This window comes from Salvia hispanica, chromosome 6 (assembly GCF_029641045.1).
Source record: "Salvia hispanica isolate PSC_SH4W2 chromosome 6, Shi_PSC_v1, whole genome shotgun sequence".
Taxonomy (NCBI): domain Eukaryota; kingdom Viridiplantae; phylum Streptophyta; class Magnoliopsida; order Lamiales; family Lamiaceae; genus Salvia; species Salvia hispanica.
The window spans coordinates 44,462,726-44,479,904 of record NC_142697.1 but is presented as its reverse complement, the minus strand read 5'-3'; the positions used below and the strand labels follow the sequence as shown (position 1 = coordinate 44,479,904).

Here is a 17,179-nt window from a genome sequence, read left to right as displayed (position 1 = left end):
TAAGCGGAGAGTTTAAACCAATGTTTTAAAAACCGGATCGGTACGTGAACCGGCATAGCTACTGGTTCACGGTTCAACTGGTCGGACCGGTTCAACCACTGGTCAAACCGTTTTACTGTAGCATATATAATTAAATATATATTATATAACTATATACAAATTTATAATAATATATGTTGAATTTTGATCAAAATTTATAATTATAACATTAAATTTTAGTTATTAATAATATGTTATTAAGCTTAATTGATGATAAGTATAATGTAATTTTAATATTTACTTAAAATATTAAAACTTACATACATAATCTATGTCATATAAAGATTTAGTGAATAATAAAATACTAGTTTATAAAAATAATAAACGATGTTCTTAATTAGTTACTTTTAAATAATTAAAAATTAGATAAACGAAATTTTACTAATTAAGTATAATTATGGTTATGGACTTATGGTTTTATCAAAAAAGTTTAAGTGGTACAGTGGCACAGAAGGTGGGCTACGGTCCAGCAGGTATGGGTTTCGATTCCCTATAAATTTGAGGGGCTATTTGGGCCAGCCCACGAGGTGGGCTACACTGACATCCATGTGTTTTAGGAAGATCTAAAAAGTATTCTAGAGACGACACGGTTTATCGGAGCAACTTAAACATTAATTTTGAAAGATTACAACTAATTACAAAACCGCAAAATCCATCAACACGAGTGTGCACAATGGTTGAGACCAAGGCTAAGAACAAGAATCAAAACCTTGGCTACGACGAAGAAACTTGGCCAGGGCCAAGAGTGTCCAGGATTAGCGCCATTGGTCATACCGGCGCATTCTTCATCGGAGGAGCGCTCGGCGACGGATATCTTGCCGTCGCTGTCCTGGTCGTTGAGGTTGAAGGCCTCGCGCAGCTCCTGGTCGCCGTACGGACCGGCGCTGATGTTGTAGAAAGCGAGGAATTCGTGGAGGCTGATGTCGCCGTCGTCGTTGGTGTCGATCTCCTGCATCACATGGTCGACCTCGTCGGGGGAGATGGAGGATCCGAGAGCTTCGAGGATGCCGGCGAGCTCCTCGGCAGAGATCTTGCCGTCGCCGTCGGTGTCGAAGTGCGCGAAGACTTTGCCGACCTCGTTCGTGTATTCGTTCATTGAGGGGTTGGGGGTTGGGGGGTTGGATGCCATTTCTGTAGTGGGTTGATATTTTGTGAGATCATTGAGGAGGTTTGTCTATGTTTTATAGGCGGTGGTATTGTTAAAAAAAGTGATTGCTGGAACGCGGTTTGTGTATATTATATTTATAGGTGTTTTTATTTACGCGTTCAATTAACTAACTGATGTTACGCCTTACTAATTAACTAACTGATGTTACGCCTTACTGTTACGCGTTCTATACGCGTTTTAGGCCATCCGCAACGCTATTTCTTATCCGTCTCTTAACCGTCTCATCTCTTCACTATTCATTGGCCCCACTATACTTTTCAGCTCATCTCTTAACTAAGAGACAGCACCTGCAACCCTCCATCTCTTAACCATCTCTTAACTATTCATTCAATTTCATTTTTTATTTTTAATTCCAACAAATTCAATTAATAAAAAACACACTTCATTATAAATAAAATAAAATTACAATTTAAAATACCTAAAAAAATAAAAAAGACATAATTAAAAAATTAGAAATTACAAATTGCACACTTAAACTCAAATAAAAAAAAATGGAGGCAAAGAAGCAGAAGAAGGAGTTCTCTAGTGACGATCATCTCATGGTTGCCAAATTTTGCCCAAATGTGCTCCATTAGATCCTCCTGGAGTTGGGCGTGGGCGGTAGAATCACGTGTCCTTGCCCGAATAGACAATCGCTCTTGCAAAGACGGATGCACTCCCGTTCGAGGCGGACTACTTGCGGTTGAGCTTCCCGGGGTTTCAGGGTCGAACCAATTTCCCTCCTCAGGTCCTTCGTCGGCGACAATCATGTTGTGCAAGATTATGTACGTATACATGATGTCGACCATATTCTCCATAAACCACTGTCGAGCCGGGGCTTTGATAATGTTCCATCGAGCTTGAAGAACCCTGAACGCTCTCTCCACATCCTTGCGAGCAGACTCTTGCTTCTGCGCAAAAAGAGACTGTTTTTCGTCCGTAGGCCTGTTGAACGTCTTCACGAAGGTTGGCCACTTCGGATAGATGCCGTCGGCAAGATAGTACCCCATTTTATACTGGCGATTGTTAGCGACGAAGTTGATGGCCGGCGCTTTACCATTCAGAACTTCAGCGAAGAGGTCGGAGTTGTTGAGCACGTTGATGCCGTTGTTCGAGCCGGGGACCCCGAAATACGCATGTCAAATCCATAGCCGGTAGCCGGCGACGGCCTCGAGTATAACGGTGGGGTGGGTGCCTTTGTAGCCGCTCGTGTATGACCCCTTCAACGCCACAGGGCAATTCTTCCATTGCCAATGCATGCAATCGACACTCCCGAGCATCCCAAGGAATCCGTGCACTTGTTCGTGAAGACGGAGCAGAAACTAACAATCTGCGGTGGTTGGCTTCTTCAGAAATTCGGCGGTGAAGGCTGCCCGGACGCCTTTGCAGAAGTTCAACAAACAAAGTCGCCCAGTGGATTCTTCGACGTGCAGGTATTCGTCGAACGCATCCGCCGTTTGTCCAGTAGCAAGCTGACGGATCGCCGCAGTACATTTCTGGAGCGTCGTGTGGCTAGGACGGCCAACAGCGTCGAACCCTTCTCTGAAGAACTCTTCTCGTGCCGCAAATGTATTCGCGATTTGCAAAAATAGCGGGCGTGACATACGGAAACGGCGACGGAAGTAGATATCTCCCCACACCGGTTCGGACTGAAGTAATCACGTTCCAACCTTGCGGCGGCTTCCTCCCGGTTACGGTGGATGTATGTCCGGCGTCGCCTAGGAGGCGCGGCGGCTTCCTCCTCCCTACGTCGATCTGCTTCTAGCGATTCTTCCATTATTCGACGCATTTGCTCAAATGGATCCATAATTGATTAAATTTGGGAGAAGAAAAAAATAAAGGAATGATTTTATAGAAGTGATTGGAGAGGAAAGAAAGAGAGATAAGAGAATAGATGTGTGTTTGTGTGTAAAATGGAGAATGGAGAAGAGTATATATAGAATATAAAAAAAAAAAAAAATTTTAAAAATATGACCGTTCAACGGTAATATTACCTTTTTTATTAATTTTTTTTTTTTTTGAAAAATCTGATTTTTTTTTAAAAAATTGAATTATGACGTCATAAATCCGACTCCCACTCGCGGGTCGGCGAGTGGGCGTCACGCCAGCAGCCCGCGCGCGCCACGTGGCGCCGGGCGCGTGTCTCGCGAGCTCGAGGCTTGCCTCGCCGGGATGCGTCGGGCGTCGATACATCTCGTCTCGTCGAGACGAGACGGGAGCCACAACGCTGTCTCGATGTCGTCTCGTCTCGTCGAGACGAGACCGAGTCTGCAACGAGGCAGCGTTGCGGATGCTCTTACGCGTCGCGGAAGCGAAATATATAAATCCAAAGCTTTCACAATGTGCCCCGAGTTTGAAATTCCACCATCCGCAATCACTAGCACAGAAGTTTAAACCCACACTCTCCTGGCCGCCTGCAGCAGTGTCGCAGTTGAACTGCGAATAAAGCGTGAAGTGGATGAAGGAAAGAGTGAAGGAGGCTGGGAATTGGATTCTTGATAAATACTTAAATGAATAAAATTACTCCCTCCGTCCCAGATTTGTAGTAACATTTTGCCATAAAAGTCCGTACCACATTTGGAGTAACATTTTAATTTACCATATTTGCACATAAGATTTTACCTCATTATTCACTAAAATTACACTCAAATGTCATTATCTATATTAAAATAAATCATAACAAAAATAAAAAACCAAAAAGTCAAAGAGGGATCCACCTTCAACCAACTCACTTCATTTATTATACACTCCATCATCTCACTCTACCATCTCATTTCATTTATTACACACTCCGCCTCTCGCTTAATTAATTACACACTCCATCAATTCCTTAAAACTCGTGCCATAACTAAATATTACTACAAATATGGGACGGAGGGAGTAGTAAATAAAATAGGGAGAGAAGATCGTGGCCGCAGATATGCCGATAGCCTGTGACATTGACTCTTAAACAAATCTTACTATTTCATCCACCAAAATTTATCCCATTTTTTCATTTCTGTTCGTCCCCTAAAATTTATATTTTATTATAAAACTAATATATAAAAGTAGGCACAATCCACTAACCTTTTCAACTCAATTTTTATTATATTTCTTAAAATTCGTATCGAATCAAAGTGGGATAAATTTTGATGGACGGCGGTAGCATTATTTTACTGTATTTGGTAAAAGTTTATGATCATGACCGCAACGGACAACAGTCGTTGTCTTTAATTAATTAATTTATTTACAATTTTCACTAAACTGCCATCCATGTAATCGCTATTGCTAATTAATTAAATATATATGGCCATATGAAAATATTCCAATAAAAGTATCTCTTATGATAATTAGTCAATATATATTTTGATATGAAAATATTCCAATAAAAATCTTTCTTATTTAAAAATTGAGAAATAATTCTCACAATAACAAAAGATCAATTTTAGCACAGTAATATTATTGTATCGTATACGGTATATGTAATTAATTAATTAAAAAAATCATGTTCGGATGCAATTGTATAATATTTAATTTTACCAGAAAAAATGTACTCCGTGTATTTTATTTTTTATTTTTTATGACATGATTATAAGCTTCATACTATTTTTTATAAAATATGTACACATACATATTAAAAAAACTGAATATTTTAATTAGACTTTTACATTTTACTTATATAAATGTGGCATTAATTTCAATTTCTTTTTTTTTTTTATAATTCCAAGGGTGTGGCTCAGTGCCTATTATCCGCACTGATTTGTAGACACCTCAATAGGTGAGACAACTGACCCAAGGATTTGATGTCAATTAATTTCATTTTCATATGCTAGCAATAATAGTAATATTATAATTACTACCGAAAACAAATCTGGATTTATAAAATTTTACATATGATCAATTATTCATCGAATCAATACCTACTCATTAATGTTGCTGGGTTTATCATCAATAAGATATTTTTTGATGTAGTACTAATATTTTGTGTGGCATGTATTGCACAAAGATACTATTTGAAAATCGTGGGATCTTTTTTATTCTCTTATTGGGAGTTTTTTTCAACAAATGTTGCTGTAATATAGTACTATCGTCGATTTTTTTTGTTTCTTAAAGAAATGCCAGACAATGAAATGAAACTAATTCAAAAAAGAAATCTACTTTAGAAATAGCATTGTTTTTTGGTGACAAGCATCACTTTCGAATTAAAATTGCTTCAAACATACCAGGCTTGCAAGAACAAATTAAATGCAATCAGGAAGATAAATACTCCCTCTGTCCCATCTAAGATGACACATAACTTTTTCGCACTTATTTTAAAAAAATGATGATAAATAGTTAAAATAGAGAAAAAATAAAGTAAGTTAGAGAATATTGTAGAAGACACTATATTCTATAGTATTATTTTTTTACTTTATTTTCTCTCTACTTTAACTATTTATTATCATTTTTCTAAAACACGTGAAAAAAAGAAACGTGTCATCTTAGCTGAGACGGAGGAGTACATCATATGTAAAGAAAATGTGTTCATAAAAATCAGAAAGTATAGTTTCAATTATCTAAATGAGCTACTCTAGAACATGTGGACATGTACAAGAATAAAAATCTACAAAACTACACAATACCATGCAAAATTAATGAAATTATAAATCGGGATGACAATCAGGTCCAATTTATTCATTTTCAGAATATTTCAGAATATAATCCAACAAATATTTCATGTTCCAGTCTCATATCATAACTTTATTCAGCATTTTACACGTGTTAAACCATCAACCATTTCACAACAATGATCTTCTTCAGACAGAGATTACAAGACTCATTTCACAAATTATAAGGCAACTTTGGCTTCAACATCTTGCAAACCACAAACCATGTTGGCAGGGACGGCTATGTCTATCATTTTAGGATATGACAAGTTCAAATCTGCAAAATATAAATTGATTTTATCAGCACTTCTAGAAACTGACTGATATGATGAATTTGAGTTTATCAGCAATACTTACTTGCCATTATGTTTTTGAATGTTTCCTGAACAACACCAGAAATCAAATTTATTAGTGAATAAACTAATGTTATGCAATGGAGAGATGTGAAAAAATCAATGGAGTGGTGATTTTATTCGAAACAACGAAATAACCTTATCTTTCGTGAGGCGGGCATTATACTGCATCTCCTCTCCGACAGTGCTCGCCTAGTAGAACACAAGCATGTACGTAAGCAACTATGCATTGAGAAAAGGCAGCAAATGTTGGGTGTATACTTACTGAGAATCCCTTGTAGTCATGAGCAGGATACACAAATGTATCTTCAGGCAATGTAAAGATCTATAATGACCAAATAGTCGGAGAGCATCAGAAAACAAAATCTCAATTATGTTTTCGAGTTGTTCAGTATTCTTACCTGAGAGTGAACTGAGTCATAAAGCTGATCAGAACTCCCACCCTGGGCACAAAATGGGGAGATTGGTGTCAGCTTGAGGATCAGCTTGGTGTACATGCTTATGGTGGAGAAAAAGGTACCTGAAAATCTGCCCTGCCGCATCCACGAATTAGTAAGAACATCCACTATATGAGAGCCGCGGCTCGTGGCTTGGGCGTGGCTTGGGCGTGGCCCGGCCGCGGCTCCCTATAGTGCGAATCATGGGCGTTGGTGGCCCGGCCACGATTTTGTGGCTTGGCCACGTTTTGTGGCTTGGCCTGGCCAACTATAGTGGACACTCTAAGGCATCACCGGTAAAGGCCATTCTTGGCTGCGGCTGATCAGGGCCTTCACCTGTGACGTAAGTAACGCAACCCTGCATATGACCTGGGGTTGCACGTATCTGACAATATTATAGGAGGGTGATGCAAAAGACAAAATCTAGGAGTCTGGTGATAGAAAAGAACAAACAAGACATTATACAACAACAAAAGAGACAAAATCACAAGCAACTCTAAACAAGATCTCTCTCCCACACTGACTCCAACACTTATCAATTAAATTTAATTAAAAATAAAGAAAGATTCGGTAATTGAGGTGAAGAAAATCAGAGATTTAAAACAAGGCCACGATAGTAGCAACTCATCAACCAATAGGTGCTTCTTGACAAAGTATAGATGAATGTCTTGAGCATACTTCTTGCAAAGTCAAAAGATACAAACACAGCATATCATGTGATTACGATAGTCCACTGGCACGAGATACCAAATGGTCAAAAGCTAACGAGTTGTCATTTTTCTAGTATAAGTACTATATAACCAACTCCTATACATTCAAACAAACTTCATGCTATTTCATCAATAGCATATACCCTGGTTTATATGGAATATCATATACCTCCAGAAAGAGATCACCAAAACAGATTTTGTAACCAGGTTCAACAAAAAGGTCAGCTTTCGCTTGGCTTGCCTTTGAAATGATAGATTATACACCAGGAGCCTTACTCTGCAGAACATAACCAAGTCAAAAAATGATGATGCCACAAAATAGTTAGAACTCCATCCCATTTAAGATTTTGAAAAGAGAAAGAGAAACACAAAAGAAGTGTAAATTTTTGGCATTTTGAGAATACAAACGTTTAGGACTAAACTAACCTTCAGCAAGCCAGTGCCAGTGACATGATCTGCATGTACATGAGTGTTGATTGCATAAATAAGCTTCAAACCCAACTCTTTCACAAGAGACACGTCCCTATCCACGGTCTTATCCACAGGGTCTACCAACTGCACGAATATTACGAAATACAAGTACTAAGTCAAGAGTTCAACGAAAAAATGTAAGAAAGCCAGAAAGCTATACATACTAGGAGTAGTGTAAAGGAAACTCTGATCATATTCATATGTATCACATTCCTTTGCATTGCCAACAACAAAAATAGACCTTACTCTTCATATCCAGAATCCTAACATACACACAACACCACAAAACTACAATCAATTTTCCAGTAAGATAAGAGCAAAATTTGCATAAAGCCATTGCTTTTTTGCCAGGAAAGAAACAGAAAATCAGAAGCTGCAAAAGTAAGGCAAAGAAAAACAAGCCATAGTCACTTTTTAAGCCATCAATTTCCTCAAAGTGGTCCAGTCCAGTAGGGTAGTAAGTATAATACAATTATTGAATGAGAAAACAGTGTAATTTCAACTAAAATAAATAGAGAGACCAATTAATTATTAATATAAACACACAAAAAATCAATCAATTAAGTCAAATGAGAAGCGAACCAGAGCCGGTTTATCCGGGTGAGAAACATCGGCGAGAAGGTAGGTGTAGGTGGAAGACTCCTTCTCAAAAAGCTGCCGGAAAAGCAACTTAGACGACGTCGTATAGGAAGCCGACCCCATCCGCGATCCGAGCTTCGCCCTGAACGTAAGAATCTGGTGGAAAGAAGGCCTCTTTGGGGCAAAAAATGTGGCTGAAACTTTCAAGAATTGGACTTTGGACAGCATTTCTTGTTAGGTGAATGGGGTTTCAATTTAAATACCAAAATGTGGGGCGATTACATCGATCAAGCTTTGTCAGCTTCCAATATTGTATGAAGTAATCCTATCTGCACTCGAAGTGCGTGGTGATGGCGCGTGACTAGATAAATCAATACTATATTACCAGTCTGACAAAGAATTGATAAATTAAAATTAGGGCTTGGCGAATTGGGAATTTGGAGCGGTTGCTTGGGATTACTCCATTGGTTGAAGAGTGACGAATACAGAAAGCGCCAAATCGCCCAATACAGAAGAGTGACGAATACAGAATCGTTGTCAAATAAAATGGCAGTTTCCATAATACAAAATCGGGATCGACACACGAAATTCACCCAAATTTTTTTGCGCGGATTTGTATCAATCCTACTTCATTTTTAGACGATTTTGGGGTAAGTCGAATCCCTAGATTAACCGCAGGTTATGATTCCAATTTATTTTGGAATTCGATCTTGATCGATAGGTAAATCAACATCCTATTTTGTTTAACAAACGAGTACTCCTCCGTCCAGATAAATTGGGACACTTTGACCCGGCACGGGTTTTAAGAAATCTAATAGAAAGTGAGTTCAAAAAGTTGGTGGGATGTGAGTCCTACTTTTAAAGTATTAGTTTTATAATAAAATGTGAGTAGAAATGAGTTAGTGGAATATGGGTCCACTACCAAAAATGGTAAAAATGAAATGGGACAAATTATGTGGGACTATTCGAAATAGAATACTGGGTCGAATTATCTGAGACGGAGGGAGTATGTTCTAATTTAACAATTTTCGCCAAAAAAAAAATCTATAATCTGGTGACAATTTTATTTTAGAGTTAACTACATAAATGGTACTTGATCTTTCACTTTCGCAAATAAATAGTACCTGATTTTTATTTTATATCGTTTTTGGTATCTATAAATCACATTTTTGGTAACTGATGCAATTTTGACCCCAAAATGCCCTCTAAACAAATACATATTTCCATTTGTATCATTAAGGTTATTTTAGGCATACAAAACTAAGTACCAAAAGTAATATTATAATTTCTTCACTCATTCTTCTCACTCTTTATACTATTATTATTAATCAATATTAAAATTATTATTTTGATGTTATAAATTAATAATTAATTTATTTTTTAATATCATTCAAATATATTTAATTATAGTTATAGTTATGATTATATTTAATTATTATAATAATATTACTGTTATAATACTAAAAACTAGTTGTAATAAATAAATAATAATAATATAACTATTTAAATTATGAATCACACAATATTATATAATAATAATAATAATAATAATAATAATAATTATTTTACATTAAACTAATAACTAATCAATATAATCTTAATTAAAATTTAAAATTATGAATTATATTCATAATGATATTAAGAGTTGAATATTTTTAGTTAGATATTCAGCCATAAAATGAGTATAAAACAATCCAATACAAAATATTTAATTGATTTAAATATTTTAAATAATTAATTTAATTAGGTATTGTTCTTGATTTATATTATGAATATGATTAGATGTATGTTTAAAACACTAAAAAGAAAGAAGAAAAAGAAGAGAAAAGAAAAAAGAAGAAACATAAACTAATGAGAAAAAGGAAGAAGAAAGGAAGATAAAAATACTAAAAAGAAAGAAGAAAATGAAGAAAAAAGAAAGAAGGAGAAACTAAAGAAGAAAAAAAGAAATAAGAAATGAAGAAAAAAATAATCACATGTTTGGTATACTATTTAATTGAAATTTCCAAAAATATCCTCCATAACAAAATAATCACAAGTTTGGTACCTAAGATTATTTTTGTCACTGAGTACCAAAAACGATATAAAATAAAGATCAGGTACCATTTGCGTGCGAAAGTGAAAGATCAGGTACCATTTATTTAGTTCACTCTTTATTTTATTTTTATACTTCTAAACAATGGGTCCAAATAAGATCGTGGGCTTTTTATAGCCTATTAAATTTTAATAGCAAATGCTCAGCCCAAACACGCCCTTGCAAGTTGCAACTTCTTTAGCTCATAAGTAGTACTTCTCTCCGTATCTGATTAAGAGTCACATTTTTCCATTTCGGTCTGTTCTCAATTAAGAATCACACTTCATTTTTACCATAAATAGTAAGTAGGTCTCACATTCCACTAACTCAATTCACTCACATTTTATTATAAAATCAATATAAAAAAATGGGTCTCACATTCCACTAACTTTTTCAAACAACTTTTCTTTACATTTTTTAAAACTCGTACCCGATCAAAGTGTGACTCTTAATCGGAGACGGAGGGAGTAGTATTAATTGAGTGGGTCAACTCTATCCCTACAAAAAAGTCTTATCTAGTTAAATTGTCTAATTCACTTGTGCAATTAAAGGTTGAAACCACAATTTCGGAGGGGGCCATATCCCAGACCAACCGTATTATGAGAAGTGTTTAATCATGATATGCAATGGTCCGCTAAATTTTTTTTATCTAATTTACAATATTGAGTAATGTGACCATGAAGTTAAATATAGCCTACAAACATCTTTTGTCATGTTTAGATATGACATGGTTATCCAATATCGTAATCATCATTCGCATGAAAAACGTACTTCTATGCAAAAATGTATTGGTATGTTGAAATTTTGAACACGGTTTAATCTATTCCAATTACGATTCGGAGTATTTCGTCGATTACTATTCCCTTTTCTCGTCCTAATTGAAAAAAGGGGGGGACACACTCGATTACTTGAATGCATCTAAGTGTGTGGTGTGTACATCTTTATTAATTACTTCCTCCGTCCGTCATTAGGAGTTCCGGTCACTTTTGCACACTCGTTTTGTAAAAATGATAGTAATAAATAGTTAAAGTGAAGAAATAGTAAAGTAAGATAGAGAATAATGTTGAGATTACTTTACAATTTCTCAATTTTAATTATTTATTATCGTTTTTACAAACTTAGTGCGCAAAGGTAACCTCTCCTAATGGCGGACGGAGAGAATACTTGTGATAGAAAAAAATTATCAAAGTTTAATTTTTTATTAAAATAAAAAAAAAATTCTGATTTAGATTGATGAACTCTAATTGGTTGACACAGTATATAACAACATGTTAGGTCGTTTCAGTGGTTATTTTCCAATGAACTAAAACTTAGAAAAGAAATTACAATATTGGTCAATTGTCATTACTACTAAATAATTTTCATTTGCATTTTATTTATTTATTTATTTATTCATTGGACCAGAAGATTAGATGGGATTAGTCGAGAAAGCCAGTTTTCCACGATTAATTACGAATACGATACCGTCCAATTAAGAAAACGGCAAATAAATAAATAATTACATAGACCGCCTAATTAGTTCCTTCTGCTCAACTAATGTTGTAAATGCAACTGCTCCATTAATTCTTGTCAAGTAGTACAATATCGTGATAATTAATAATTTAAGGTTTCAAATGGGTACCCCATTTAATTGTACTTTGACATAATTACCAAGACCACGTCATGGAAATTAGGGGTTAATTATTTTAAAAATAAATGTAGACTATATAATGACACAGTTACGGAATATCTAGGAAAAAAAGTAAGAATGTATTCTTCCCTTTATAATAATAAGACTAAAAGTCCAATTTTGGTCAATTACATTTTACTAAAAATTCTTTTTGGTCTCATAACATATTGTTTTGGTGTCTTTTTGTCCCAACTTTAATGTATGGAACTCGAAAAGAATTTTATGAATAATATAGGGAACCAAACTTGAACTTTAGTCCTAAACTAGTGTTAGCCCACGCGCTTTGCGCGACACATAATATTTTGTTCTATTAATTAGATATTTTGAATAAATTAAATAAATTAAAAATAACATCATTACATACGATTAAAAAATAAAAAATATAGTACTATATGCAATAATATGTTAAATAATTATAGATATAAAATTAAATAATTTTTTAATTAAATAACATGATAATATTTGTTAATTACGACACTTATAGTTACAACATACATACTTCAGTAGGGGTGCTTAAACGGTTCTCCGGTTCTCGGTTAACCGGAATCGGAACCGGAACCGACCGGTTAATTGAGGAACCGGAACCGAAAAATCCGATTCCGGTTCCGGTACCGGTTCCAACTTTTTAAATAATACCGGTTCCGGTTCTGAACCGGAACCGACCGGTTCCTAACCGGGAACCGGATTATAATTCAATTTTATTTTTTTATAATTTAATATACTAAAAAATCTAATTTATTGAATTAATTTTGAATTAAAGTAAAATAGTTTGAAACATTGAGTGATTTTTAGATTTAAATGTTAATCTGTGATACTTTAAATCTACAATTATTTCCCTAATCCATTTTTTATGAACTAACTACAATGAGTAGAACATCATAAGTTTGTTTTTAGTTTTCAAAAGAACTTATACAAATACAATATCATTTCATATGATATATTTATTACAAATTTATGTAACAATTCATTTAACATACGATTTTAACATATTTGTGAATAATTTATTAAGTATTCCGGTATAAACCAAATAGTCACAACAATATCAATTAGTATTGGAAATTCCAATGAATACTATGTTTAGCCAAAAAAGGGAAAATGAAATTCAATTTTAAAACTCATTTTTTAAAAAATAATTGCTAAAGTTTAGAACTCCTATTTTCGTATTAGTAAAAAATTGCTAACATAAACTAGTCCGACCCGACCTACTACACTTGGCATCACTCTTATCCATATATGAATATTATTGTATTGTTGGTTTGTATTTTGTGTATTTATTTTAATTTTTAGGTATTATTTGTTATAATTCTAGATGTTGGATTATTATTTTTTTAGTATTGAACTATTTAAAATTGTAAATAAATTCGGATTAAAATTACACATCGGTTCCGGTTCGGAACAGGAATCGACCGGTTCTTAACCGGCCGGTTCCAAACCGGAACCGATCGGTTCCGGTTCCGGTTCCGGTTCTTGAATTTATGAAAATTTAAAACCGGTTAACCGGTCAACCGGTTCGGTTAGAACCGGAACCGGCCGAATAAGCAGGCCTATACTTCAGTACTAAAATACTCAATATTAAATTGATATAAAATATTAAATATGCAACTAAAAAGTATAAGGAGGACAATAACATCGTCATACAAAGATAAAATGATGTACAAAACAAATAAAACATAAACATTAGAACAATAAAACAATAGTTTGTAAGACATTAAAAAACTTATATGTGAACAATCTTAATTGTACAATAATAAGAATAGCAGCATAAAGAAAATAAAATAAATAATAAAACACAAACTCCAATACCCTGATGACTCTTCCTCAACCTTATTTTCCTCCTTAATCTCCAAATTAATTATTTATGCATATGCGCAAAAACAAATGTGATATTTATGATCTTCGTCTTCTTTGCTTCCTTTCGTCATTTCGTTGCTTTAGGTGTTTTCTTTGCATGAAAACTATGAAGTGACGAAGTTGGTGACAAATGTGTAATGTTGTAGCTTCAAAATATTATAGATAGTCAGAGCTTATGTGACTTCTATATTTGTAAAAATAGAACTATTATAGTATGGACAAAAAAATTAAAATAAAACTAATAAAAATAAAACAAACTAACATCAAGAAAAAACTGAAATATGAACTAACATTGTTGAAACAAATTAATCTCAAATAAATGTACTACCATAGGTAAAGAGTAATAACCATATCGAGAAAAATTCTTCCTTTTGCAAAGAATCCGTGATGCAATTGAACATGACAATGAGGAATGAATTATAAGCTAGCAAATGATACATATTTATAAACAATGAATGATTTTAGTTTTAGATAAATAACTAAAAATTAGTAATAAGCTAAGCACTGACACATACCATCCGATCGTGGAACACATATTCCAAGAAGATTACATTGTTTTGTCCACATTTAATGAACATAAACATGCATGCACAACACTTGAATCACTGACGAAGTATTGTTAGGCTGTAGACATTAAGGAATGCGAATTTCATGATGTGAACAAATCTTTACTTTTGCCGCAAATTTGTGATGGAATGAGGGGAGACGATGAAGAAGTGAAATACAATCTTGCAAATATACATATTTATAGATATAAAGTATTGAAAATGAAGCTTCCATTGAGTTTTTGCACCTATCCCTTGTTTTTCGTTTTTTGAACCTTTGTTTTGTTTGAGAAAAAAGGATTTGGCTCAGGATTGCCCATTTTTATTAATTCCGGAGTTTCTTAATCATTAATGTGGCGGTTACAAAATAATAAGGAACAATTATATTTTGTCCAATCATTATTTGAATATTATGAGTCAACAAAGTAACTCCTAAATTGAGTGAGACTAATAATCATCAAAATAATTGCCAAAGTAACTTACAATGTAAATAAATATACATAAATATAATATGGTGATTAGTTATTCCATAAATATTTAAATTGATCCCATAACTTATAAATATTCTGGAATAAGGACAAAACTTATAAACATTTTAAAAGAAGGCCAAAACTCGCCTTTTATATATATGTATAAATTATAATTAAGATATTGATTTGGTCAAATATTTTGATTGTTAATTTTAGGATCCTAACAATTTAGGGGCTAATCTTGTTAGGGCCATAGTTTTTTCTCACTATGTTTCCCCTTAGTTTTTTTTTTCAACTCTACCTTTTAATTCAAATAGACAAGCTATTAATTTTAAATTATACACACTATCCAATAATTTTTTATTTTATTCACACTTTCTATTTTTAGACAAGCTATTAATTTTTAATTATACACACTATGCAATAAATTTTTATTTTATTCACACTTTCCAATTTTCAACTACTTTTAACGATTATACTTTTAACGATTATACGTATAAGCAGTTATTGTCATCATCCTTTTAATATTCTTCAACTGTTAATATTCACTTCATTCAATACTAATGGATGCATTTTTTTTAGCACGATTATTTAAAAAAATTGTGTTGAATGAGTTAAATAAACGAATAATACAGTACGCAATGAAAAAGGTTGAGAGATAAAGAAAAAATAAAGTAAGAGAAAATACAGTAAGTGAGAAAAATATGTGACTTTTACTAAAAAGAAAAATGACTCCACTACTATGGAACGTACCAAAATGGCAAAATGATTGTACTACTATGGAACTTTAAGAATGTAATTTGGACCCCCCAGAGTCGAAATCCTGCGTCCGCCACTGCTCCTAGCTACTATTTAACTATTTTGACATATTATATATCCGATAGATTATTTTTTTTCATCACAATATGTTTACGCAAAGATGTGAGTTGAATATGAATTGGATATGCACAACAATTAATGCGATGCTGATTTGTTATTGATGAATAGAGTGAAAAACAACACTCTCAATATTGATGATGACGATGATGATGTGCAGAGCCATAAAATAGTACTCTCTCCGTCTCAGTTTTATAGTCACATTTTGCCAAAAAAGTCCGTCCCACATTTATAGTCACATTTAGAACTTTCCATATTTGGACATAAAATTTTATCCCATTATTCACTAAAATTACACCCAAATGCCATTATCAACATAAAAATAAACCAATACAAAAATAAAAAAACCAAAAAGTCAACAAGGGACCCACCTTCAACCAACTCACTTAATTTATTACACACTCTTCCATCTCACTTCATTTATTACACACTCCACCATCTCACTTCATTAATTACACACTCCACCAATTCTTTAAAACTCGTGTCCTAACTAAATGTGACTATAAATGTGGGACGGATGGAGTACATTAATACTAGTACATAAGATATGTATGGTACATGAAATATAAATAGAAATTGATTAAATAAGAAATTGAATGTGAATTAAACATTCAATTTAAATTATGACAATAGCGATAATTAAGAATATACCGACCACTCAAGAACAACAATTAAATAGTATACATTACTCTTTAATAGTAATAAGCATTCGTTCTCTCTTTGTCACAATATTTTCTTTACATATATTCTCTAAAGGAAAAAAATATGAGAAAATATTGTTACACTGATACTTTAAAATTATATTATCATAAATTATATCGAAAAGAAGGAAAAATTAGTCACTCGGAAAATTTTGTCTTCTTAGTAAATGATGCAATCTACATAACATGTGAACATATGGAAAAAACAGTGAATAAAACTTCCCTTTTACCATTTCTTAATTATCAAAAAAAGACTTTCACCAAAGTGAACGAATAGTAAACTTTCTTTTCTAATTTCTATAATGATATATAAGAATAATCTAGTTATTCTGCCAAAGTTCAATATTCTACATAAACCTAGACGGAAAGTCCCCCGGCAAATAAAATAAAATGAAATAAATAATTGGTAGTGACGAATAGATTTTGATTTGTTATGGAATCGTCAAAGTCACATAAACATTATTCGTTGAAAGCTAAGTTAGGTAGTTTTATGCTAATTAATTATTTGCAAAAATTTGGTCATATGAACCAAAAATTATTAATGTACGTATAATAAAAACTTTTTGGCAGTTGTGTTAATAGGAAAATGATATTTCACCTTTTTTGTAGAGTATATGATCGTCAAAAGCTAT

The 17,179-nt window shown here is 33.5% G+C and overlaps 1 protein-coding gene and 1 pseudogene across 2 annotated transcripts; both read right to left on the bottom strand.

Moving 5' to 3' along the window:
• Positions 1-629: 629 nt before the first annotated feature.
• On the bottom strand, positions 630-1,241 carry LOC148923876 (uncharacterized). The gene has a single exon (XM_089060404.1). It carries the CDS (start codon positions 1,166-1,168, stop codon positions 695-697), a length of 474 nt encoding a protein of 157 aa, XP_088916530.1. The 5' UTR covers positions 1,169-1,241; the 3' UTR covers positions 630-694.
• A 4,559-nt stretch (positions 1,242-5,800) lies between these two features.
• Positions 5,801-9,053, bottom strand: LOC148923875 (persulfide dioxygenase ETHE1 homolog, mitochondrial-like; annotated as a pseudogene). Its single transcript, XR_016132462.1, has 10 exons — positions 8,365-9,053; positions 7,738-7,866; positions 7,481-7,588; positions 6,889-6,986; positions 6,685-6,721; positions 6,566-6,607; positions 6,430-6,489; positions 6,303-6,356; positions 6,169-6,193; positions 5,801-6,088 (listed from the first exon to the last, which is right to left on the bottom strand). The product of XR_016132462.1 is annotated as a persulfide dioxygenase ETHE1 homolog, mitochondrial-like (transcript).
• Positions 9,054-17,179: the final 8,126 nt, after the last annotated feature.

Coding starts and splice junctions, on each gene's coding strand:
- LOC148923876 (XM_089060404.1), bottom strand. CDS start 1,168: ATGGCATCCAACCCCCCAACCCCCAACCCCTCAATGAACGAATACACG.